Here is a 26869-nt window from a genome sequence, read left to right on the forward strand (position 1 = left end):
ACCGCGACGTGCCACCCAACGCTATATTGTGCGACGGCATTTGGTTTGACAATCCAAGTAGGTTACTTGATCGTCTTGGGGGTGGCAGCGAAAGGGTCATGTCAAATTTTTAAAACCGACCATGCACATTTTGTTCATTGGTCCAAAAAAATCATCTGTGCAAAATTTCAGCTCAATCGAACATGGTTTGGGGGGGGGGGACCTCAAAGCGCTCAAAGTTGTGATTTTTCGACCCTCTTGTCGAATATTTTCTGCGATACTAAATACTAAAAATACCTAAAATTCATAAAACTTCAAATTCATAAATAACACCAGATTATCTCGAAAAATTTTTTTTTCGAAAATCGACCTTCTGGAAAATAGCCGTTTTCGGGGCAACCGTAGGTTTAATATGGAATATTTTAGAACTGGTTTCTAAAATGAAAACTCGTTCTAAACCACATGTAAGTTATTTTAATGTTCATTAGCTATCTCTAACTCGATTTTCATTAGGGTGGTTCATTTTTTTACTAATAGTGGTTTCTAAAAAAATGAAAGGAATGTTTTTCATACTAGCATTGCCACCCTATGATGCTAGTCGTATTTCAGTGAGCAGTTTTCGGACAATTCAAATTGTGAAACAAAAAGCCACCCCTACTCTAGTCCCTTCTGTTCCTTCTTTATAGTTCGGAAAAAGTGACAGAACTGTGTGAAAGCGAATAATAAGAGCATTCAGAGTACAATATTTCCACCTTTTTGATTCTATTCTATCCCTCATACAGCATGCTCTGACAAAAACTTTTTACCGTGCCGATAGCGGTGTGAATCTCTCGTTCGTTCAAATATCAATTACTTCGCGCTTGCTTGACTGAAGTCTCTGTTTAAACTCTATCAATTCGCTGGATTGATAGTGATTTTCCAATTTCTGGTGCTGAAATAACTATTAACCATTGGTTTCTTATAAAAATGGTTCTATAGTAACACTAATTTAAAGAATCATGCTTCATCCTGTACAGCACCCAATGCTTGCTGTAGCCTGACGAAACTAAATAGACGCTATTCAGCTTTCCACGAGCGGTAATGGCGGACAGTGCACGCAGCCCATTTTGACGTTTTCTGTAGGTCGAGGAATTTTCAATCGCAGTAACGGAGTGAAAAACATAAAAATTTTGCAACGTAGCAGAGCAACTTTAAAAAACACTTTTGTTTGTTTTGATCCACGTATGCGCACGAAGAAATTCAAATAACAAAACGCCCATTGTTTGTGGAAGTTGCCAGGCTACGTTACGACGTTGTTATATTTTCTACTCCGTTACTGCGATTGAAAATTCTCTGACCTACAGAAAACGTCAAAATGAGCTGCGTGCACTGTCCGCCATTACCGCTCGTGGAAAGCTGGGTAAGTTTGATATCATTCATTCCTTTTTTGAACGAACGAATGGCAAAGCATGACAAAAAGTAACACCAGCCGAATCAGTAAAACGTTAAATTTGGGGTAAGGGTAACTAAATTCAATTCAAAGGGTGAGAATGAGTGCACAGTTGACTTCATTTCAGGTGTATTCCAAGCATTGAACGTGAGTTTTCGGAGCTCTGTCCTTCTTACGTTTATATGTGTCCAAATAGATATATAATGTATGGATATGGAACAAATATATTCACTTAAAATAATGTGTTTGATTGTAAACTAGTTTTACTATACAGAGCAACCGCTTTTTCTGCCCCTCTTCCTTCTGGCTACATTATAGTGGTACTGAAATAATCAAAACTACAAAATAACAACTAAAACAAACAGCAAAAATAGAGCCTATAATCTTCGAATTTTTACAATTGGGGTTCTTCATTATGTACTATTTATTGGAGTGTAAATGGAATTTATAGAAAATTTTGTTCTTCAAAATTGTCGTTCAGCGGTTGGGTTCAAAAGATACGTTTTTTTTTTAAGTCACCATGCAAAATTTCAACTCAACCGGACTTCAGGAAGCATCACAACGGTCAAAATAGGTGAACTGTTCCATTATTCATCTCAGCCCATATATTCATCTTGTACAACAAGAAAACATAATTGAAAATAGGAAAAAATGGTATTTTTTTCTAACTAAACCAATCTACTAATCCATGGAATGGATTCTTCTTAGTTTACTTTAGATTTCTTATAAAGAAGAATTCTCAAAAACTCACTTTGAAGCTCTAAATTTGATATTACAGTCGGGCATCTGCACTCGAAAACTCATTTATTTCAATCTCCTACTTCAGCAAACAAAATTCGCGCATTGCTCTACACGGCTACAACGGATCTCATTCAGCAGCCAACTCAAGATTTTTTCGTCATTAGACTTTTCATTTTAATCACCGCATATATCAAGATGGCTTGACAAAGTAATTTTTTTAATTCTTTTATCACCAATATTTAGTGGTTAATTTGTGAGTTCGAAATCCAATTTGTGGTAATTTGTGGTTTCAATTTTCAAAAAACTGAGTCAAGCCATCTTGAAACATGATTTTTCTTCAAATGAGTCGGACAACGATGATATATACATCAATCGAAAGCTCTTAATTTGTGGTTCACAAAAATGTAATTTTAAGGTCATAATTACTAGTGTTTGTACAGAAATTTATGTTTTATTGTTCACGTAGTTCTACGTTTTGTTTATTTGTTGATAACGCTGCTGTCCGCTAGTGGCGTTGGCTGTTTGCGGTGTTTGTCACTGCTATACTGAGCGTGCGTGTGGGGAACATGGTAAATATCGAGATTCGGGGAACTAAGCCAACACGCTCGCTATTTCAGGTGGCCAACCAGGCGCAAAATTGTGTGTGTAAATTTTTTGGTAAAAAATACCGGTAACGAAAATGTACTTTCAAAGGAAAGCAATCCAAATTCTACGGATAATTTTTCAGAACCAGTAGGAATGGCAAACAATAATTATCACTTTTTCATCACCTAGATTCTGATAAATGTTTCGGTAATATTCAAACAAATGTTCAATACGCTGCCGAGATCCAACTTAATGTTGCTCTTCTGTTATTTTTTCATGCATATGTGCTAACTTATGAGCAAAGTAATAAAGAAGATGTCTGCTGTCCGCGGGTCACCGTCGCACAGAGGAGTACGTAGAACAAAAATCTGGCCAAAATAAGAAAAAAAAACTTTGTCGCTTTTTGGTGCCGCTATATTTTTTTTCTGCAGCTTAAATAAATGCTTCACAATATACCATCACTCGATTAACGTTAAACGGTATTATCATATGCTGGGAGCACTGTAAACATTGACAAATTTTCAAGCATTTTTTGGGAATCGAACCAAGTTGTGCCAGGCGTCAAAAAAATGACAATTGATCAATATTATGCACCAAATGAATTCTTTATGTTCAAAGGTTTTTTTTTTGTTAGGGAATTAGAATTACGTTGTCCATTGATGTGAACTTTTGTAATATATCCCAGTCAATTGCTATACGTGTCCCCTTGCAAAATATGTTCAATGCTAATAAACCGGTTGATAAAAATTCCGATATTAAAATTATAGCTACTGTTAAGAGGTTTTCTAAATTAGTGATTTTTACGTATTTTCGAGCGTTTTCAATATTGAAAGAGTTATCAAATCTCGCGGAATCCGATCATATAATCATCGGGGGAATGGAAGTTCATAACATCACATCCTCGCAAATATCTCATCCGGTAACGTCCGGATTGACATTTGCGACCCGTTTGAAAAATGTTGTTCATGACATATTTTGACGATTACCTGCCTCATGCTTGAAACAGAGTTTCAGTTCAACAAAGATTAAATGAGATTAGTTAAGTGGATGAACTTCAACTAATTTAAGTTAACTTAAAATCAACTTGAGGCACAGAATCAATAATCCAGGTAAATAACCCTCCGCCCAAAAGCCTTTTTCCAACCTACGTAGGTTCCACGAGGCATCATATAATCTGTGAGCAACAAATTGAAAATTCAAAATGAAGATATTTTGCTATATCATTTTTCTTGTAAATTCTTCGATTTGTTTCGCTGCCCGTTTTGCGAACACAAATTATACGAGCGTATTTCTTCATCTATTCAATAACATTAATGAAGCCACATATGACTATGTACATGTAAACATCAAGTTATGTGCGTGATATTTAGAGTTACTCTTTGATACAATACTCGAACCAGCCACTTCCACTTCTCACTCAAATATTTTCCAACATATTACTGAACAGTAGCGAAAATAATTTTGACCAGGTTTCCACTCGAGTTACTTCTCTGTGCGCTCGAAAAATAATCCGTCGAATTTGGATTGCTTTCCTTTGAAAGTACATTTTCGTTACCGGTATCCTTTTTGACAACAAATTTACACATATCCATTCTGCGCCTGTTGGGCTACCTGTAGTAGCAAGTGTGTTGGCTAAGTACCCCGTATCTAGATATTTACCATATTCCCCAGAGGGGGGAATCCTCACACGCACGCTCATTATAGCAGTGACAAACACCGCAAACAGCCAACGCCACTAGCGGCCAGCAGCGTCAACAACAAATAAACAAAACGTAGAACTACGTGAACGATAAAACATAAATTTCTGTACAAACACTAGCAATTATGACCATATCATCGTTGTCCGATTCATTTGAAGAAAAATCATGTTTCAAGATGGCTTGACTCAGTTTTTTGAAAATTTCTCGGAATCCACTTAACCACAACCACTAAATATTGGTGATAAAAGAATTAAAAAAAATTACTTTGTCAAGCCATCTTGATATGAGCAATTCTCGCTGAAACTAGGCCACTAGGTGCACAAGGTCTTTCAATTTTGATATAAATGCACATAGTTATTAGAAATAGCGAAAAAATGATAATGCCATTTTTGTTTGATCGAATTTGTTGACCCCTTGTTCACCAAGGGGCGAAACAGTTTTCAGAAAAGTTGAAATTTTAGCAATTCTTGATGTATTAGTTGAGCTATATCTCTGAAATTCATTATGTAAAGTACTACAAGTAGCACTTTTCTGTAAAGAAGAATGATAGGGCTTCCATTTGAAGTGATCAGAATTTAGGCCGCCATCTTGAATTTGGCCGCCATCTTGGATTATATCAGAAAAATGCAATTTTGACCGTGTTCACAACTACCGATTTTCAATCTGAGACCAGCATTGGAAAGCTGAGAAAAAATGCTATAAGATGCAAGTAAAAAATTAGGTGAGCATTAGTGTAAACCCATCAATTAAACCTATTTTCCAAGCTGAGTTTCAAAATATTCAACGTACACCGCGCGATCAACGTAGTAACCTGTCTACTGAGACCAAGTGGATGCACATGTTACACCCTACTAGCTCCATAAATCATAATCGATTGATGCTACAACTAGTACGCCACAACACTAGCATTTTTGATACTAACAAAGCGATAGGTTTTTTATTACTGAACAGTTCCACAAAAATGTACCAGTTTTGGTATTTTATTTATATTGTCATTTTTAATTTGGTTTTGCATAGACGTTTCTATAGGCCAAATATGTCATTTTATGCTATTGGTTTAATTTTTTGAAGCAAGACTCGTTATTAAGAAGCTATTGAAAATTCTATTTTGGGAAAGTATTTATGATTACAAATATTTTTAGGGCCAGAACGGTTTGTTTGATTGGTATGACGTTTTTGATAAAGTTGTAGATAATAATTTTGTCTTTCCGAAAAAAATATACACTCTATAACATTTTCCTTGGTTGCATTTTTTAGGTAATCTTTTGTAGTTTTTATAAAAAAAAACATTTTCAAAAAATGAGCTTTTTTAGATAGGTATCAGCTCTATTATCGTCAGGTTTTACCTATTATCGACCGGGGGGTAAAAGATGTCCTAGAGCGCTTATTTTTTGCATGATGGTTCTTCATAATACAGAGCATCTTCCTGCAAAAGATTAGTTCTCTATGTCTTCATTAACTCCCCGGGCGATAATAGGTAAAACCTGACGATAATTTTACATTTTTCTTTTTCCTTTTTTTCAAAAGAAAATTATTTCCAAGTGTAAATTTTTTCGAAGAGACAAAAATATTAACTACAACTTCACAGAAGACGTCATGCATTGGAAATCATAAATACCTTCCCAAAATAGCATTTTCAATTGCTTCTCAATAATGAGTCTTGCTTCAAAAAATTAAACCAATAGCATAAAATGACATCTTTTGCCTATAGAAACGTCTACGCAAATTTTCAGCGAAATTAAAAATGACAATATAAATAAAATACTAAAACTGGGACATTTTTTTGTGTAACTGCTCAGTAATAAAAAACCTATCGCTTTGTTAGTATCAAACATGCTACTGTTGTATTTATTATTGTCACTAAACTCAAAAAACAGTAGTGGCGTACTAGTTGTAGCATCAATCGATTATGATTTATGGAGCTAGTAGGGTGTAACATGTGCATCCACTTGGTCTCAGTAGACAGGTTACTACGTTGATCGCGCGGTGTACGTTGAACATTTTGAAACTCAGCTTGGAAAATAGGTTCAATTGATGGGTTAACACTTATGCTCACCAAATTTTTTTCTTGCATCTTATAGCATTTTTTCTCAGCTTTCCAATGCTGGTCTCAGATCGAAAATCGGTAGTTGCGAACACGGTCAAAATTGCATTTTTCTGATATAATCCAAGATGGCGGCCAAATTCAAGATGGTGGCCTAAATTCTGATCACTTCAAATGAAAGTCCTATCATTCCACTTTACAGAAAAGTGCTACTTGTAGCACTTTACATAACGAATTTCAGAGATATAGCTCAAATAATACATCAAGAATTGCTAAAATTTCAACTTTTCTGAAAACTGTTCCGCCCCTTGGTGACCAAGGGGTCAACAAATTCGATCAAACAAAAATGGCATTATCATTTTTTCTCTATTTCTAATAACTGTGTGCATTTATATCACATTTGAAAGAACTTGTGCACCTAGTGGCCTAGTTTCAGCGAGAATTGCTCATATATGCTTAATCACCAAACAAAATCACTAACTAAAAATACTTCAATCTTTAAAATGTTCACCTCACATTTCCAAATACAAACTTTATTCAACAGAAATGTATGAGATTAATTTTTACAAATCCCAAATTTCAACTGTATGTATTTTCATCTGTTTTCACTGCGTTGAAGAAAATCAGAAGTTTCCAAACCAGTTTCTGTTAATACGTAAAGATCATACTGAAAATGTTGAATTATTCCGACATAATTGACCTAAACAGACAGCACTGCAATGGTTACCTAAGTTACCAATTGTGCACGTAAACAAATACAGCGGATACGTGGGTAACTTACTATGACGGTTTGCGGCTTCGTTCATTCACGTAAGTGTGATTCATTCATGCTTAACAGTGTGATGAATATGGGGGCGTCGTCAGATGAATAATTAGGCGGTAATCAAAGTTTTGAGATGGATATGAAAGCGTTGTGAAAAATGATTTGTTTTACAACATTCAGGATAAATCAAGCTAATTTTACTAAATTTCCAATACTGGGCGCTTCCATAAAAGCATGTGAGCTTATTTTATTTATTTGTTCAATGATTTCGTGATAATTTGGTTTTAAATCCGTGCATTCTTCGTGAATATTGGTTTAATGAAATGAATAATGGAACAAATACCCTATCACATTTTTGACTGATAAAAAAGCGCGGTAGTTCATGAAGTTTCCGAAATCGAAAAGTGTCTTTGAAACCTGAGAAATGTATGAATCGTCGAGAACTAAATATTTCTTAGAAAAAATTTTTAAAAAAATCGTAATTCTGGGGAACTGGGGCTAATAGAAAATCAATTTTTTTTTGAAACCAAATGTCTTAGGAATGCATGAAACCTCGATAGTGGTCTAGTGTTAGAAAATGGAAAAAAAGACTTACTAGGAGAGTCTTCCAGCTCGAAAACTTCTCAACTCCCAGAAGTCGATTTTTTTTTAATTTACAGACAACACTAGATCTTGACGGTTCATATCCATTTGGCATCAAAACAAAATTTTCTGTTACCTACTTAGTCTGCAATGGAAGGTTGCATCGAATGTTTGTCTATGGAAATGGAACTATACTAACTGTACCTGGTTATGGGAAAAGTATACTGCACGATTGAGCTGTAACTTCGCACTTTTTCGAAAAGGCAAAACTTTTGAGACCTACTGCCAAACGAAATTCGAAAAGTCGATTTCCACCTATTGTTTCTGTCATGTACATACAACAATCTGAATGCTGTTCTGGAATTACCCATTGATTGATCTACGCAACGGTTTATTAAAACATCACATACATTGCACGGTAAGCGGTATCGATAATGATAGCAGCAAAAACACTTAGGGGGTAATATCTACCAAATGCTAAAAAAAACAAGGCTTTTTTCATTTTTCATGATTTTTTTACAGGACATTTGAGATGTAAGGTATATAAATAATATATCATTGGATTAAGCAACTCTTGGAGAATAGAAAAAAAATCATTGCCATTTTTTTACAAAATGGCGGCTGTACAGCCGCTTTTTTTAAGTTCTTCCACGGCGAGCAGTAGAAGTCGGCCACCTATAACCAAAACAAAATTTTTTTCATTATCTACATAAGTGTCGCTAGTGAAGTACACATGATTATATTTTTAGTATTTTTTCTTCTCAAAATGGCAACGGTTTGAAGAAAAAAAATTCCTTTTCGACATAAAAAATCGACTTCAATTGTTTATAACTTTTGTTGTTTGTAAGCAATCGCTAAAATCGTGTGTACTTCACTAGATAATCTAATGAGGAAGCTACAGTTAAGAATTCAAGTCAATCGGATGTGAACTTTTTAAGTTCTACTGCTCACCGATTTTGAAAACATGGTTTCGAGAAAAACGCTATTAGATGCTATATGATGCTATAAATAAAGATATATAAAGATGTATAAAGATATATGAAGATGCTATAAATCTTAAGAATCGCAATAATAAAGCCCCTTAATAACTTTTTTACCTTCAGTCAGCTATCCATGCGTCGTAAAGTTGTCATTCCTGGGCTTTATTTTCCTCTTCTTCCTTTTTGTTATCTGATGTAAGGCTGCGCCTAGCCTCTTTCGTGATATCAGACACGCGATGCTCAGCGACTTTGACGCGGTTGGCGTCCGATCTCACGCAAAACTCAAACTTGTCACTCACATTTAAGCACTTTTGAATATAACTCACAGTTAAAACGTACAGAAAAACTCAAACAAAGAACGTACACAACGAGAATGGCTGATCGACTAAACAAAGGGAAATTGTTAGTAAACACGTGCTGTAGAGACGCTATAACGGTCGAAATTTGATGCAGCAACCTTTATACTACAAATTTGAATCACTTTAACGATCATAGGTAACTTATGTTAGTGTACAAAGCCTCGAAATAAAACAGAAAAAACGAGCATTGCCAAAATAAACGAAAAATGTTATTTTGAAGCATAAAAGTTGTTCGGTAAAAATTGGTTTAAACGAACTTTGAGTATAGATCAGTACTTGAGCGATGTAGATTTTGATTCTAGGATAGTTTTGGCAAGATTTAAGCCAATAAAAAAAATGACAAGAAAATTTTGTTTTGGTAGATATTACCCCCTAATCTTTTACGTTGTTCTCCCCTGTACTCTTTCTTCAATATTTCCTCGGGCTGTGTCGTGAGAGTGCGAAAAACCACTGTTTTCCTAATCTCGTTTAGCTACATGAAAGTCATTGATTTAGAATACTCTCTTTCAACCTGCCTCTCTCTTTTTAATATTCTCAAAATTCACTACACCGCTGGTTAGCGCAATCAAATTACAATTTTCTGCATTCTTCAGTCGATTGCTGCGAGAACGATAGTCAATCCGTTGGAATCTAAGCGAGTGATTCAATGCATTTGAAAAAGCATAAATTTAATGCCCTGTTCGATTTCAAAATTTTTATTTTACACCCCTGTAGCGGTTCTCTTTTGAAGACGTCGTTTTTTTTTATAAAAGCCAAAACGTGAACAAAATTACCAGTACCTATCTGCTGAAAAAGTGCGGTTAAAAAGATTTGGTGCGATGATCTATGACGAAAAAAAGAGGATTGTTTTTTGCGGTTTTTAACCTTTTTCAATTGCGTCTCACGCAGAAACAGAACATTCATTTCTATTTATATAGAGGGCCATACTCACAAATTATTAATTTTATTGTATTCACTAAACCTGCGGAATAAATTCGGTTAAAATTTAATGCTAATTGCATTATTTACGTTATTTGCCGCTAACAACTATTTTAGCTCATGTATATTTTGTTGTTCAAAGCTATGCACAAACCCCATTTCCAGCACGAAAACCATTACCCATCCAATGTATTCTTCCAAGCAAAAATGTGTGCAATATTAAAACCAACAAAACCCTTACTTCAGACAGGCGTAACTGTAAATAATCCGTTCTCTTGCGTGTCGCTGTTAGCAATGTTATCGCTTTTCCATCGAAGAAAATTAATACTCTTGCCTCCTCTTTTAGCATCTCCTAACGAAAGTCCCAAAAGCTCGCACAAGCACAGTCCGCCCAGCGATCACCAGTCGCCGAAGGGAGCGCCGGATACCGTCACGCTGAGTGCCCTCAGCAATCGAGCCTGCGCATGTGGCTCCAAAGAGCCGCCACCGCCCATAAGTCGGCCCGGTACCATCGTCGGCACCGGAACCGTGGACCTCAATATCAAGTGCATCAGTCCGGACGAGGACGTGTTCCATCACACTGCACCGGTGACCGGTACCAGCGCCGGCCAACATCGGATTGCCGGTGAACAGCGCCTGCCACATCAGGATAATCTAGGGTCAGTTTTCTATTTTATTATGAAATTTAAAAATTAAAAATTCAATCAAATTTTTCTACTAAAGGTCACTATCAAATCAACTATCCGATTTAACGATAAGACTAGACAATTTAGAAGGTAGCCTGAAGAAAGATATCAGAACGATTCTGGACATTCTGCATCAGCAGCAGCAGATGCAGCTGCAGTTCCACCACCAGCAGCTGCAGCACCAACAGCAGCAGATGCAGCAGTCCGGCAAGACAGGAATGTCATCGTATCAACCGTCCGAGAGTGATTTCTCCTTCGACATGTGCGGAGGGGTCAGCGGCGTCGGAGACCCGGGCAGCAGTATGGCCAAGCATCAACAAGCGCAACAACGAACCAACGTGCAGCGGTCCGTCTCGCAGCCCGAGTGCGCCAACGAAAAAAGCCTTTTCAAGTAATAGCTAACTATTTTAATAACCCTCCGGCGGTCACTAATCGGTAAACTGTTGACTTGCAGGTGCTCAAAATTTTCCTCGTTCAACCAACCGATGGATGACACCCCGGAGGGTCACAATTGGAACATTTTCGCACCAATCGCCAAGCTCGAATCGCTGGACGAAATCGATCAAGTAAGTTAGTAGTAGTTCATATTTCTAGAAAATAAAAGAGAATAATCTTTCGAAACCTATTTAAGGATAGTAAACATTCCATCACTCAAGAGAAGCCTCAATAACATCTGCTTTAGGATATGGTTAAGAGATAGCCGTTCAGTAGCGGATACAAGTCTAGCAAAACAACAAAACAGAAACATAAACTTTAGTCCTTCAGTAGGAAGGAAGCAGCAGCAAAAATCGTCAAACGTATCTGTACATAATGCTTGAGAATAATTTTAGATGTTCACCTTTGATTATATCGATCGATTCAAAAGTAAAAGCAAAGGGTAAGCTAAACGACGACACTTGTACATTTTTCATATAAGTACTGAACATACTTTATACGAGATATCAGCTAGTTTTTACGAGAGCAAAACAAGAAAAAAACTGAAAAACAAATCGAAAACACAAAACACGCATAGTTAGAACGCAGAGTGGATAGACAAGGAGAAAAAGAGATAAAAAGCAAAAAAAGACAGCGGAGAGCGCCTTTATAATTTTAACTATTGTTATTACTATTAATTACGTGCTTAGTACAAGTCGAAGCGTGCAGCTGAGTAAACCTTAACGACGTAGAGAAGAACTTTATCTTACGCAAGCAATTGAATTCGACAATGAGTTTGTCATTTTCTTAGATACAATTTTTCACCTTTTCCCTTAGGGCGTTATTTGATTAAGTAATTGAATGCTCGAACCGAGTAGCAAATTTACGTCAATTCCGTTAGACAGTTTGACAGTATTATCACGCTGCTCGAGGGCACGATTTTCCTTGAGTTAGCTTTGAAGTCTGCTATCGGCGAAACAAAAAAAAGTGATTACTCTGAAATTTCTTTTACAAAAAGAAATCCACGTACGGTATAGTCAAACTAACTCCAACATCGCGAACTCTACTGAAATTGCGTTACGAAATGTTCCTTAGTATTATTGTTCGAATTTTGTAACTCCAGAGTAAAATATTAGCTGTTTTTTTCTGTTGAGCAGGCTACAAAATGGTTGAAAGTACAGACAGAACTCACACTCATGTAATGAAAGAAAAAAAAAACAAAACAAACAAACAAAACTATTCAAAAGTCATACCAAACAAAGTTATTGCATACACCAAACTTACACTGCAATTAATTACAAACACTTCCTTCGGTTGACGCGTTTCACACCTTTCCATAGCAAATTACATTTACCACCACCAAGACTCAAGCGCAAAATGGAAGAAAGAAAGCAAAAAAAAAACAAAAATGACCGTCTGTCCCCATTCCTACCCGCGAGGACATACCTACATGTTTCCAAATTAAGAGTTATTACTTTTGTCCCTTTTTCGAACGTTAAAAACAAAAGCATTATGTTTCACAGCAAACAAAAAATCACACAAAATAAACGCATTGAAAGAACTGAGAAAAGTAAACTTTATAGAAAATGTACGGAAAATAAAAAAACCATACGAGCAAAAAAGAGGCGGCTTTCTTTTCTGTTGAACTTTAGGAGTTCTTTATTTTAATGGCAGCAGCAGTGATGATATTACATCCCTTATAAATGCTTTTTAGATGCGACCAAGATGGCGAAGAAACCTCTCTTTATACGTTCCTTGGTACAGGAACGGATTAACAAAAATTTTCCTTAGCACAGGAAAACCGCTTTTATTGGTCTGAGTTCGGATCGTGATCCTTAGCACAGGAAAACAACTTGACTTACAATTTTGAACTTGAACTGATTCAAGTCTCGAAAAAACACTGTTTATATTGTAAAAATGTTTATACATAATTACAATTACAGAATTTCATATTCGTCTAAAATCATTTTCTAGCCCTAGCCTTAGTTTTTTGAACAAAGATAGAAATATAGTTTACAAAACATTCTTCAAACTTATGTCGAATTCGTGAAATTCACCAAATGCGCACGTGACTACCTATGATTGTTTATTTAGGCCAACGAAAGGAACGAGAAATAAGAATCGATTTTTTTTATACGGGGGATTTGTTAGTAGCTTAAGTATTTATGATAAATATTAGTAAATAATGAGTATGTGTGTCCAATCACAAATGGTGACTTCTCAACACTGTTAGAAATTTGTAATTTTAATTGTTAGGATTTGTTTGCTTTCGCAATTAGGACTTATCATTCGTAGGGATTTAAACCTACTAGTCAGAAAAGGGGAAGTAAACTTACAACTAACTTAATTGCTAACTTATTGGCTATAAAGAGAGCTTATCGTAGCAATTGAGGATTGCAACGATTTTTGTCGAAAATTGTTAATCATTTTATTTGACATAGCTTCTAATGGTTCAACACCAGTAAGTCTATGTAATTCGAGTGTACCAAACCAAGGAGGACGCTTCAAAATCATTTTCAGAATTTTATTCTGAATCCTTTGGAGCGTTTTCTTCCTTGTTGAACAGCAACTTGACCAGATCGGTACAGCATAAAGCATTGCTGGTCTGAAAAATTTGTTTGTAAATCAAAAGTTTGTTCTTTAAACAAAGTTTAGAATTCCTGTTAATGAGAGGATATAAACATCTCGTATATTTGAACACTTGGCTTGTATACTCTTAATGTGCTCTTTGAAACTAAGTTTTTTTATCATAAATTAGTCCCAAGTACTTAACCTTGTCGGACCAACTTAAAATCACCCCATTCATCTTGACAACGTGATTATTGTTTGGCTTGAGGAAAGAAGCCTTAGTTTTATGGGGAAACATTATCATTTGAGTTTTAGAAGCATTGGTAGAGATTTTCCACTTTTGCAAGTAAGAAGAAAAAATATCTAAACTTTTCTGCAATCGACTGCATATGACACGAAGACTTTTTCCTTTTACGGAAATGCTTGTGTCATCGCAGAACAATGACTTTGTGCATCCTGGTGGCAAATCATGAAGATCTGAAGTGAATATGTTGTACAGGACTGGACCAAAGACAGAACCTTGAGGCACACCTGCTCTGACAGGAAATCTATCAGATTTTGAATTCTGATAGACAACCTGCAGAGTTCAATCAGTAAGATAATTTTTTAAAATTTTGATTAGGAAAATTGGAAAATTAAAAGTTTGCAATTTCGCAATCAAACCTTTATGCCAAACACTGTCGAATGCTTTTTCTATGTCTAAAAGAGCAGCTCCAGTGGAATAACCTTCAGATTTGTTAGCTCGTATCATATTAGTAACTCTGAGCAATTGAATAGCATTTCCTAATCCTTAGAAATACTCCTCCTTAAGGGGTGTCTCGGTCGAAGCGAATTATATTAAAATCATGGAAGTTAAGATCTACATTTGAAGTGAGCCAAGGTTCACAGAGGGAAAATGCATCGCATTCATGCTTATCAATCAACACTTTAAATCAGCGGTTCTCAACCTGGGGTACGCGTACCCCTGGGGGTACTCGAAAGCATTCAGGGGGTACGCGAAAGAAAAATTAATAATGGTGGACAAAGCAATCTTACTTCCAGAACATAACTGTGGCAAACAAACGACGATAGTTCAATTTTAAACCTGAACTAGACTACCAAAACATAATCAATCACTACTCTCTCCCACTCTGCGAGAACATTCCCAGCCAGGGGGTACAATCGATATGAAAAATATCGCCAAGGGATACGCGGTCAAAAAAAAGTTGAGAACCGCTGCTTTAAATGAATCAATTTTGGGGATGATACTTCTACAATTCCACTGTAAAATAGAGATAGAATCCTTCATCTCAGCCGATGAATTAGCCATCAAAGGATACGATCGCTGCAAGGAGGGGCCATTTAGCAGTCAACTGCTTCAAAAACGTTTTAACTGTTGGTAGAAATGCCAGCAGAAGACTTTTAAGGGTATCAGTTCCCAAGTAACACACAAAACATGTTAGAAAATAGATTACAACGAAAGTAGTCATATAAGTGAACTACAAGCGCAATTAAAAACTTGTATTATTATATTGTGTTTGAAGTTGTTTTTCATCAGTAATACAATCGCATTTCGAAAACAAGCCCATTTTTTCTGGTTTTGGAGATGTTTTGAATAACATGAGTTCGAGAATAACAATCACTATCACTTGGTCTTTTCGTAAGACATTACACCATCTAATAACAATATTAGGTACCTGTAGAATGTTTTTTCCTCAGTACAACAGTCGTAGCATTCAACACTCAACCAAAAAATACTTGATCAAATTAATATTTGAATTGAACGATTTCTATATTTATTCGAAGCGGGTCAAAACGTGCCATCAAAAGATAAACAAAACGCTTGCAGTGTAACCAATATCACTTCCGTTTTTTGTTATTGTATATCTAACAACGTTTTCTAGTTTTGTTAGATTTTATATCCAGATAACGTTGAAACTATGCGAAAAAAATTTTAATATTCAAGCAAAAGAAACAACTCTTTTTGAAAGGTTGAAAATTATTTTTTGTCATCAATTAAATTTAATAAATAATCAATTAAAACTGCCACTGATAAAAGCTATTGTCGATCTAGTTGCACTGCGCCGACACAACACATTTGCGCATGCGCTGGTTAACAGTTGTCATAGCAACAGATTTGCGCATTGCCTATTACCATTGTTCTGTTAGCCTTCATGTTTTGCGCTTTTCTGGTGATAGAGATGTCATGGAATAGGTAACGTCAACTATTCTATACCAACGTGTGTTACTTGGGTTATGTTGAAATTTTTTAAAAAATCTAGTCCACAATATCTGAAAACTACAGCAGTCCAGATTCTGACTGAATCTTAAACGAAAAAGAAGGAACGGTTGGGTTTTTTGATGTTCCTGGAAGTGCCGGAAACTCCTTACTTGAATTCCAATCCCGGAGGAGTTTGCTTCGGTTTTTCTACAGCACTTTTTTGTTTCTTAGTATCAGCCACTTCAGATGAAGACCTTCTCTGTTCCTTCCTAGGAAGTCTAGGGGAAGAGAGGTTTTTTATCTTTCTAGACTTCCCGGGTTCAACAAAAGAAGGTTCCCCAACTGAATCGTCAGAATCAGACTCATCGGATGACAAGATCTCAAAAAGATTCGGGGAAACCAGTTTGGTGGAGTGGCCTGTTTGAGCATTTCTGCGAAAGTGCGCTTAGAGCGCTCTTTCAGAGACCGCTTGATCTTCTCTTGGCGCTGTTTGAACGCGGGACATGCAGACAGCTCATGCGGAGTCTGCCAATAAAGACAATAGAGGCACTTTTTAGCACCCTTATTACAGGCGTCATCCGCATGTTGCTCTCCGCACTTGCCACAACGTACTTTATTGCCACAGTCGGAGGCCGTATGGCCCAACTGTTTGCACTTGAGGCAATTCATTACCCGCGGTACAAACAAGCGCACGGGTAGACGCACCTTGTCCACGAGGACATAGCTCGGCAGAGCAGACCCGGCGAAAGTAACGCGAAAAAAATCTGATGGGGTGTAAGTTTTTACACCCTTGTCGACCGACACTGAATGTTATTGCTTACATTCAAGTATCTTGGCAGGTTCAAGGCTAGAATCCTTGAAAAGGCCTTTTCCAGCCTTCAACAGGTCCTCAACGGTCAGACTCGATTCGCTGACCACACCGTCAATCTGTACTACGCGAGCAGGAATGTACACGTGGTACTCCGGCGTGAAGAGCTCACAAGCAGCAATCTCGGCGATGCGAATCTCTTTTCGCTTCTTCCTTCCAGCAAGGTTGTTTGTCCGATCGTTCGAAGCTGCTACCGTTGCAACCACACAGCAGCACCAATACAGCCATACAGCCGTGCGCCGGGTACTGAATCACTTCAAGTAGCGACACAACGCACGGGCTATTGTTGACTTCTTCTTCCTTGTTTTGAAGTTTTTGCTGTCTTCAACAGCGACGACGGCAACGAACAGCAGTGCACACGCGACACAATGCACGGCGACCTTGAAGGCGGATTACTGGTCGGTACTATCGAGATCGAAATAAAATTGCGACCGAACAAGACGAGAGCACAACTCGAAATCGACATTAATTTTTATGGACACTCCAAACTGAATGCATTAAATATTGAGCAAGTTGAATATATTTTCAATTCCACGCACGTTTCAGTTCAGATATGGATTTTGTATATGTACCATAAAAACTTGAAAAATGCAAAGTTCTTTATGATTAGACAATACAGATCGTTTACAAATATTTTTGATCCAGATACAGATGCTCATATCTTTTCAAAGAAAATTACAAATTTAAATATGGCAACCCCAGATTTAAATGTGGCAACCCTGACTACAACTACGCAGCACTGTTGGCTGAAAAAAGCTAACCGCTTCGGTTCACTCAGAAAAAAAGACCCGAAGAATATGACTGATGCGAATCGTACGAACGATGCAAATGAAGTGAAAGATATGAATGTTCTGAGTGATGAGATTGCCAAAAAAAAACCTTTGTCTTCCACTCCAATTCATCGGATCCGAAGCGAAGATGGTGCGAAGAGAAAATATGTAAGTCACTCACCATGGCACGGGACAATCAACACGTTCGTTTCATTTATGAGTGCATGCTCTGTTGCCACTGTACTGAGTACTTCTGGTTGCAGACAACGTATTTGAGTGTAATGAAGCGATAATCAGCAACACTGCGCGTGGCTTGCTATATAGCGTGCGTGGCTAGTAGTATAACGATTAAAATTTTCAAATATAATTGCAAATAAATCACCTCATGCAGAATTTAATTATCACTGTAAATCATTCAGAACTAAATAAAAAATTAGTCATGTTGAAAACAATTATTAAGTTGTCAAAAAATGGCATTGACAAACACAATTAACCGTTTTTGCTACACTTTTCACTTTTTATTCACTTTCACTATTTAATTCTATCACTTTTCACTTTTCACTTGCAAATACGTATTCCGTTCCATATTTCTAATTTCGTTATTCGTGGTTAGGAGAAGTTTGGGGCCGTTACCTTATCAGGGTCGCGATAATTACATCCTGCTGATGGGGCTGCCATCTTAGATGTAGCTGGCGGGATACAGCATTTAACGATTCAGCCGCCCGCTCCGGGTCAAACGCTTTTTTACGCCGCCCCTAACATAAGGGTACAGTAGCGTACAACTGCTTTTTCCAGTCAGCATACGACCAAAGTTTCCAAGTTTCCTCGTATCCCGGTCGGCACCTCGTGGAGGTTGGGATAGGAGTTGCTGGACAGAGGTGGGTGACCACACGAGGGTCTCAAGTTACACGTGTCCAGCCATTTACCAATCTGGTTGAATAGCTATAATCTTTTGGAGTGCACTTTGTTTCATTTTGTCGACCAGTGTTATTATCAAAAAAAAAAAATATTCAACGTACATTTTTCACAGTTCCCTCTTGCCATCTGTTTAAAAGAAATGATTTGAAGAAATGATTTGAATTCTCATATCCAAGCATCGGAAAAAGAAACTCTATCACTTTAACAATTAATTGTCAAATGATAGCAATTTATAAAAACACATTGGCAATTGAAGAGAATCCTGAAAACTGAACTAATTCCAGAGTCAAAGATTGTAACTATTTTGTACTCTATTGAATATTGTCCACGGTAAAAGTATACCAGCTCCATCTTGTACGATAGATCTAATCGATTTGGTGTTTTTCTACCTATTTTCCTTCCTTTGTTTTTATTATAATAAACACGGCTAGCTTGTACTATACTAAGCCCACCGCTGCGACCGGAAGGTAGATTTTCATAAACAATATTTTATCAAACTCGTTTGAAATACTAAAAGGCTGCTGTTGCGTTACTTCCGTTCTGCGTCCTATTTGCGACTCGCGTCCTTTGGGTTCGGTTCGAATAACTGTTTCTGAACTAATACCGGCCCACACAGCAGGCGTGTTCCTGTATGCGTGTCGTAGAATAAGGGGGACGCATGGTAATCTACACCGTTTCATCAATCAACGTTTAAATTAATTGAAGGCAAATTTTTCTACCACGGTGACGCGACAATTCCCTCGAAGATAGAAGCATAATTTGACCATGAACTAATTATGATTCTGTAGTTGGTACTAATTTAGCACACGAATCATTTCTTGATTTTACACCTCGCCTTTAGTACTGCAATAATCCGATTTTGATAGTGGCTATGTTTAACTGTATCATAAAACACCCCCGATCTAAGGTAGATACATAAACTGAAACAATATCGCACTATTTATTTATATATAGTATAACCACAACGCATTCGAACCAGAATGTAAATGAGTCGCCACTCAGGGCTAATTTCGGCATGGCCGAAAGGAAGACGCACACAAATTAACACCGGAATTCAGCTTCTTGCAGTATCAAAAGCATTCCGCTTTTCGTCCTAGGAATTCGATAAATGAAACCAAGAAAGATGTACACACATTCAAATCAGCTGCGAGTATATTTGGTATATTATTAATATATAATGATTGCACCTGATTTTAATTGTATATCGCGAAACGACAAAGCGAACTAAGCTTCTACTTTGGTGCTGGTGCTAACATACCTAGAGAAGAAATGTATCGTTAATTTTTCAATTTGACGACTTTCATGTCGACTGCCTATATATTCATATCTGCTTCGACTTGTGTCAGGTTGTTTGCGTTATAGCTTTTTCAGGTGATTGCGACGCGTTTTGGTCTGGTACGGGGCCGAGTTAATGCTGACTTTTGTTCTTTTATATTTTTAACAGCACCGCTCAGCTGCCATTTAGATTGTGTGTGACACGACACGAGTTCGTTCTCGCACAATTTTGGCTGTCGGACTAAAATAACTTGAACCTAGGGGGGAACATAGATGATGAATTAGAACGTTCGTAATTTTTTGTTGTTGAAAAAGTTAGTATTTTTTATTTGCTACGCACCTCTTTGTCACATGGTGTAATTCAAAATAATTGAAGGTGAAGTTTTTTGGATGGTGGTGAATTAATTAGTGCGTGTTTGTACGGGGCTCTATGGGGAGGAGCCGTTCTGCAGAAAAACCACCATAAAATGTATTTGAGTTGACCTTCGAGACCATGGCTCTTGGCATGATTGCACCAGCAATGGAAGGGTTGGTGAAATTATGGAAATGAACATCGTCGCTATGCTTTGCTCAGTTTGGTTGGAAATAGAAATAGATGGTACCATTCTTTTCCAAGACAGCTGATAAATATTGTGTTCCAAATGAGTCAGGATGAGAAGTGGTGTGATAATGCTGTGGCTCTGACAACGGCGCAGCGCGTTTTACATATCCTTGGGAAAATTCGGGTCAGGCTATATGGTATTCAATTGTAAAATTACATACAGGGGGATTGGTACCTTTTTGCAAGTATTTCAGGGGCTAAAAAAAAGTCACATTTGATTAAAAAAATCTCTTCTACGCATATGGCCTAACGTTAATCTACTCGAAGTTATTCATCTATCGGGTTTCTTGGATACTCTTCCATAAAGTGGCAGTAACTTCAAGTGTATACCACTTAGAGCAATTCTATTGGTTCCATTAAAAAGCTGAGAAAATTTTCTACTAGATACAGCTTTAGCATGTCTAAATAAATGTAAAAAACAACGACCTGTAAGCAAAAATTTCAAAATCAGTACTGTTGTAAACGTATTTTAATGTTTTCTCACAACACAACAAAAATAAGATAAGGCCTTAGTACCCTATCGGACTTACCATCCATTCTACCAAAACAATGTTTATAATGGCTGGTAGAGAGCGTAGAAGCTTGTCGAGTCTTGGTACTGAGATTGTGATAAATGGGAGTATTAATGAAATAGTCGATGAAGTGAAAAGAAGGATAGCAGCCGTAAGCAAAACCATTTACGGTTTACGTTTACTAGGTCCCGCAACATGCATGGCCGCACGAAATTTGAGCTCTACAGAATGCTGATTTTTCCAGCCATGATTGTTGGTAGATAAAAGTAAAGCGAAGTAAATACAGAGGACAAAAGTGTCTGCTAACATACGATGCATCAGATTGGAATTGGTCATCCGTATTCGTTCAACTGCTCATATAAATTCTAAAAAAATTGTATGGACCGTGGACATTACACATACCCCCCCAAAGCAACAGAGTCCGCCTTGACGAGCGGGTGGTCGAGGGTTCGAATCGTAGTAGCATAAGGCCATTACGGTTGTCAAATGACTTTAACATGGGTTTATTCTTAGGATATCCACCACATACCTTTCCTTAACGCTGAACAGGTCCCTCTTTAAAAAAAATCACAGAAGGGTTGTGTGCAAAGCCACGACCGCAAGAATGAAGTAGAATACTTTTACAAGAAAACCCGGCTGCTTGCGTGTCAGTCATTTTTTAATTTGTTGTTAAATTCAATATCGGATAAGATACCGATCACATCTTGGCTTTATCACTGACTGTGCGAATAGAGTATTCCTTGTGATAAAATAAACAGTGAAAAGCTGATTTAACACTCAAAACTAGACGGCTCATGTGTTGTCAAAATGAGTCAACTTTTAATTGAATGCATTTACTAGTGCCCGCTATCGCACAGAGACTACATTTCACCAAAGTGCCTCACTGCATCAGTTGCTATCGATGCTAAACCCGCTGTAACTGCTACGCTATCCGTAGCCATGCTAATATTTTGGCCGCTATATGGTGTTATTGGTATCCGCTGTCCCTGCATCAGCTGGCCCAGCTGCTATCGATGCTGAGATCCGCTGCAACTAGTGCACTATCCATTGCCATGCCACAGCTGTGGCCGCTATCCGCCTGGTATCCACTGCACTGCTACTGCTGCTGCTAAGGGAGGACTGCTGTTGTCGCAGTCAAGAATTATAATGAGCGGCTTCGGGTGAAACAGGCTCTTATATAGGGATGAAAAACCTATCGATAGTTATCGATAGTAATACGAAATCATCGATAAGTATCGATAGTAGGAGGAAATCATTGATTACTATCGATAGCCATTTCAGTCGATAATTCCCATCCTAACTCTTATACAGACAAATAGCAAATTTAAAATGGCAAGGTCTATGATTCTGTCGACCGTGCTTGGGAAGCAATCATTTTAACGACTAATCAGATCAGTCAAATTTCGCGCTTCAACAAGGATTGACCATTCTTAATAATATAGTTGCTTGTCATGATTTGGACTTGATAATTTTTGAATTTTGATTATGCGAAAAATTATTTTTTATGCTGATAATGAAAGCTTTTCGGATGTTGTGCTCATGACCGAAGGAAAAGATAATTCAGTTCGTTCTGAGACACCGAGATGAAACCAAATATATATCTGTTCCAAATTTGTTAAAAGTGTAAATTGATTTAAGAGAACATATTAACTCTTCAATTAGGTTTTTATTTCATCCTGAAAATGACAATTTGTTGTTTAATTCAATTTTCGATATCTTTGCGTTATCACTGGCAATGCGAATAAAGTATTCCTTGGGGAAAAATAAACACTGAAAAGCTTTCCAGAACATTCTTTTCAATGGATGCATTTGCTAGTGTGCATGCTATCGCTCAGAAACAACATTTCACTAAAATGCCACACTGCATCAGCTGGCCCTGCTTATATTGATGCTGAGAACAACGTCAACCGCTGCGCTATCCCCGTTGCCACAGTAGTGGACGCTTCCGTTGCCATAGGTATCCGCTGTCCTGCATCACCTGGTCCTGCTATCGATGCTGAGACGCGCTCCGCTATCCGTTGCCATACCACAGCTGTGGCCGTTATCCGCTGCACTGCTACTGCTGTTGTATCCACTGCTGATGCTAAGGGAGGACTGCTCTTGTTGCAGTCTACAATTGTAATGAGCGGCTTCGAGTGAAACAGGCCCTTATATAGGCCAAATTGCACATTTCAAATGGCAAGGTCTATGATTCTGCCGACCGTGCTTGGGAAGCAATCATATAACGACCAATCAGAGGTCGACTTTTTCGTTTTGACAGGGCTTGACTGTTCTCAATAGTACAATAGTTTGGATAATAAAATTACAATTATCTGCATTTGTGAAAAATCTTAGAAGATTTTCCAATCTATTGCTGCAAGAACGAAGGAAATCCATCGAATACTAACCGATTTATTAGCATTTGAAATTGGACATATTTTTCACTTTTTTCGGTTTTAGATTTTCATTGTACATCCCTATGTAGCCGAACTTCCTGAGAGAAGTATTCTACTTCAAAAAATTCTACTTCTTTCCAGGTAATTGTAAAAAATTTACAAAATATGAATCGCTCTAATAATAAAACTGGGCAGCGAACTATAGTTAGTAGTAGCAAAGAATAAAGCTCGGTACAGTAGAGCACTAAACTTGGAACGAAAGAGTAGAAAGCTACAAACTATCAATAACGCGAAGTGCGGAGTACAAAAAGAAACTGGGCAATATCACATCGCTTCGAGTAGTGGGCCGAAGCCAGATCCAGTCAAACCACCGAGTCTTCGCCCTTGTGGTATTTCTCAATTAACAACGCAACTTTCGGCTGGCACTTCGTACTATAAGTTACCCCGTTCACGGCGAGTCCGGAGCGAAAGAAGAGCGGCTTTGGCATCCCCTTCTCGCTGATTATCAACCACAGTAGCCCCATCTTGGGGAACTTGATGTGTTAAATGAACTCCACCTCGGAGCTCACTTCCTTCGTGGAGGAAATAAAACTCGAAGTGACCTGCCAGTCGTTGCCATTCAGGGTGAGATAGGTCTCGTCGTCCATTACCACCGAAAACTATTTTTAAAGAGGGGTGTTCTACAAAAAACGCTATTTCATGTTGTCTAACGTACAGATAGGATTTCGCAGTATTCAGCAATTGTTTACCTTTTAAAATTTTCCACAACTTTGCTAAAAAAAGAAATCTGATATATCAAAAATTAGAAAAAATATTTATTTTATCTAACTGTTAGGTGGATTGATCGAAAAACTAAAACCGCTTCTGGCCTTGTTCTATGAAACAATTTTGCTGAAGACGTTGAGTACATAAAATTAATTTTTTACAGTCAAATCTAGAACGATCACGATTTTTCGAGTTTAGACCACTGTGCACTGTGGGATTTTTCAAATAAATCTTTTCACCAATTGTTAATGTCCTGAAATATAACCCTTGGAATGTGTAGAAACTATTTTGGAAGTTATTTCATAAAACGGTGATTGAAAAACGTGCTTTACAATAAGTATTCCGTCGTTTTTATATCACTTTTTTGTACTTTACGACCTTCAAAAGGGCATTACTCAAAAATGTACCGTACGATGATAGAAATTTTGACCAGAGATTCTGGACATCATAACGAATCGAGTGGTGTACTCAGATTCTTTGGTGCATTTTTTTATAATAACGGTCTGTGGGAGCACCGCCAAGACAATGAACTTGAAGTGGTCGACGAGCTCGTGTATTTGGGGCAAAAACACCAGCAAAGAGATCCAGAAACGCATCCGGGCTGGAAATCGTGCCTACTTTTCACTTCGGAAGACACTTCGATCGAAGCCGGTGTGACGACGCATAAAATTAGCTCTGTGTACCGGTCGTCTTCTATGGAATCGAGACAACAACGCTTCTCGTGAAAGACCTAAACGCCCTTGAACTTTTCGAACCGAATTTACTGCGGACTATCTACGGCGAAGTACAGACGGACGACGGATAAGGTCGAAGACGCATGAACCATGAGCTCAAGAAACTGGCGAAACACCACCTCGAATCGGTAAACATGACTACAACTTCTTGATACAGCACGAGCTACCGCAGCCCTCGTCCCATTGGTTAGATAAGTTTTTTTTTTTTTTTTTTTTTTTTTTTGAGGGGGGATTTGTTAGTAGCTTAAGTATTTATGATAAATATTAGTAAATAATGCGTATGTGTGTCCAATCACAAATGGTGACTTCTCAACACTGTTAGAAATTTGTAATTTTAATTGTTAGGATTTGTTTGCTTTCGCAATTAGGACTTATCATTCGTAGGGATTTAAACCTACTTGTCAGAAAAGGGGAAGTAAACTTACAACTAACCTAATTGCTAACTTATTGGCTATAAAGAGAGCTTATCGTAGCAATTGAGGATTGCAACGATTTTTGTCGAAAATTGTTAATAATTTTATTTGACATAGCTTCTAATGGTTCAACACCAGTAAGTCTATGTAATTCGAGTGTACCAAACCAAGGAGGACGCTTCAAAATCATTTTCAGAATTTTATTCTGAATCCTTTGGAGCGTTTTCTTCCTTGTTGAACAGCAACTTGACCAGATCGGTACAGCATAAAGCATTGCTGGTCTAAAAATTTGTTTGTAAATCAAAAGTTTGTTCTTTAAACAAAGTTTAGAATTCCTGTTAATGAGAGGATATAAACATCTCGTATATTTGATGCACTTGGCTTGTACACTCTCAATCTGCTCTTTGAAAATAAGTTTTTTATCATAAATTAGTCCCAAGTACTTAACCTTGTCGGACCAACTTAAAATAACCCCATTCATCTTGACAACGTGATTATTGTTTGGCTTGAGGAAAGAAGCCCTAGGCTTATGCGGAAAAATTATCATTTGAGTTTTAGAAGCATTGGGAGAGATTTCTCACTTTTGCAAGTAGGAAGAAAAAATATCTAAACTTTTCTGCAATCGACTGCATATGACACGAAGGCTTTTTCCTTTTACGGAAATGCTTGTGTCATCGCAGAACAATGACTTTGTGCATCCTGGAGGCAAATCAGGAAGATCTGAAGTGAATATGTTGTACAGGACTGGACCCAAGACTGAACCTTGAGGTACACCTGCTCTGACAGGAAATCTATCAGATTTGGAATTCTGATAGAAAACCTGCAGAGTTCGGTCAGTAAGATAATTTTTTAAAATTTTGATTAGGAAAATTGGAAAATTCAAAGTTTGCAATTTCGCAATCAAACCTTTATGCCAAACACTGTCGAATGCTTTTTCTATGTCTAAAAGAGCAGCTCCAGTGGAATAACCTTCAGATTTGTTAGCTCGTATCATATTAGTAACTCTGAGCAATTGATGAGTTGTGGAATGCCCATGGCGAAATCCAAACTGTTCATTTGCAAAAATTGAATTTTCGTTGATGTGTGACATCATTCTGTTAAGAATAACTCTCTCAAACAGTTTACTTATTGAAGAAAGCAAACTGATTGGTCGATAACTTGAAACTTCAGCTGGGTTCTTATCCGGTTTTAAAATGGGAGTAATTTTTGCATTTTTCCATAATTTGGGAAAATATGCAATTTTGAAGCAGCAATTGAAAATTTTCACTAAAAAATCCATTGTGCTCTCAGGGAGATGTTTGATTAGTATATTAAAGATTCCATCGTCACCAGGTGCTTTCATATTTTTGAAATTTTAAATAATTGATTTAATCTCATTCAAGTTAGTTTCAATTATTTCTGCAGGTAAAAAATTCTGGGAAGAAATTGAATCAAATTGACGTGTGACTTCATTTTCAATTGGACTCACAAAATTCAAATTTGAGTTATGAACACTCTCAAACTGCTGAGCAAGTCTTTGAGCCTTTTGTTCATTGGATACAAGAAAACGTTCACCATCTTTTAAAACTGGAATAGGCTTTGAAGGTTTCTTAAGAATCTTCGACAGCTTCCAAAATGGTTTTGAATATGGTTTCAATTTTTCAACTTTAGTCTCAAAATTTTGATTTCTCAGAAGAGTAAATCTATGTTT

General features: G+C 37.3%; 1 protein-coding gene across 16 annotated transcripts in view; it reads left to right on the forward strand.

Annotated features, from left to right (window-relative positions):
• Positions 1–12826, forward strand: part of LOC129721468 (potassium voltage-gated channel subfamily H member 6) — a 371920-nt gene extending 359094 nt beyond the window's left edge. For all 16 annotated transcript variants that reach the window (XM_055674044.1, XM_055674053.1, XM_055674048.1 and 13 more), the window contains 4 exons: positions 10427–10739; positions 10804–11157; positions 11221–11332; positions 11398–12826. In XM_055674044.1, coding sequence (XP_055530019.1) covers positions 10427–10739; positions 10804–11157; positions 11221–11332; positions 11398–11436 — 818 coding nt within the window. In that variant the 3' untranslated portion in view covers positions 11437–12826. The remainder of the gene's footprint in view (positions 1–10426; positions 10740–10803; positions 11158–11220; positions 11333–11397) is intronic.
• Positions 12827–26869: the final 14043 nt, after the last annotated feature.

Source organism: Wyeomyia smithii, chromosome 2 (assembly GCF_029784165.1).
Source record: "Wyeomyia smithii strain HCP4-BCI-WySm-NY-G18 chromosome 2, ASM2978416v1, whole genome shotgun sequence".
NCBI lineage: Eukaryota > Metazoa > Arthropoda > Insecta > Diptera > Culicidae > Wyeomyia > Wyeomyia smithii.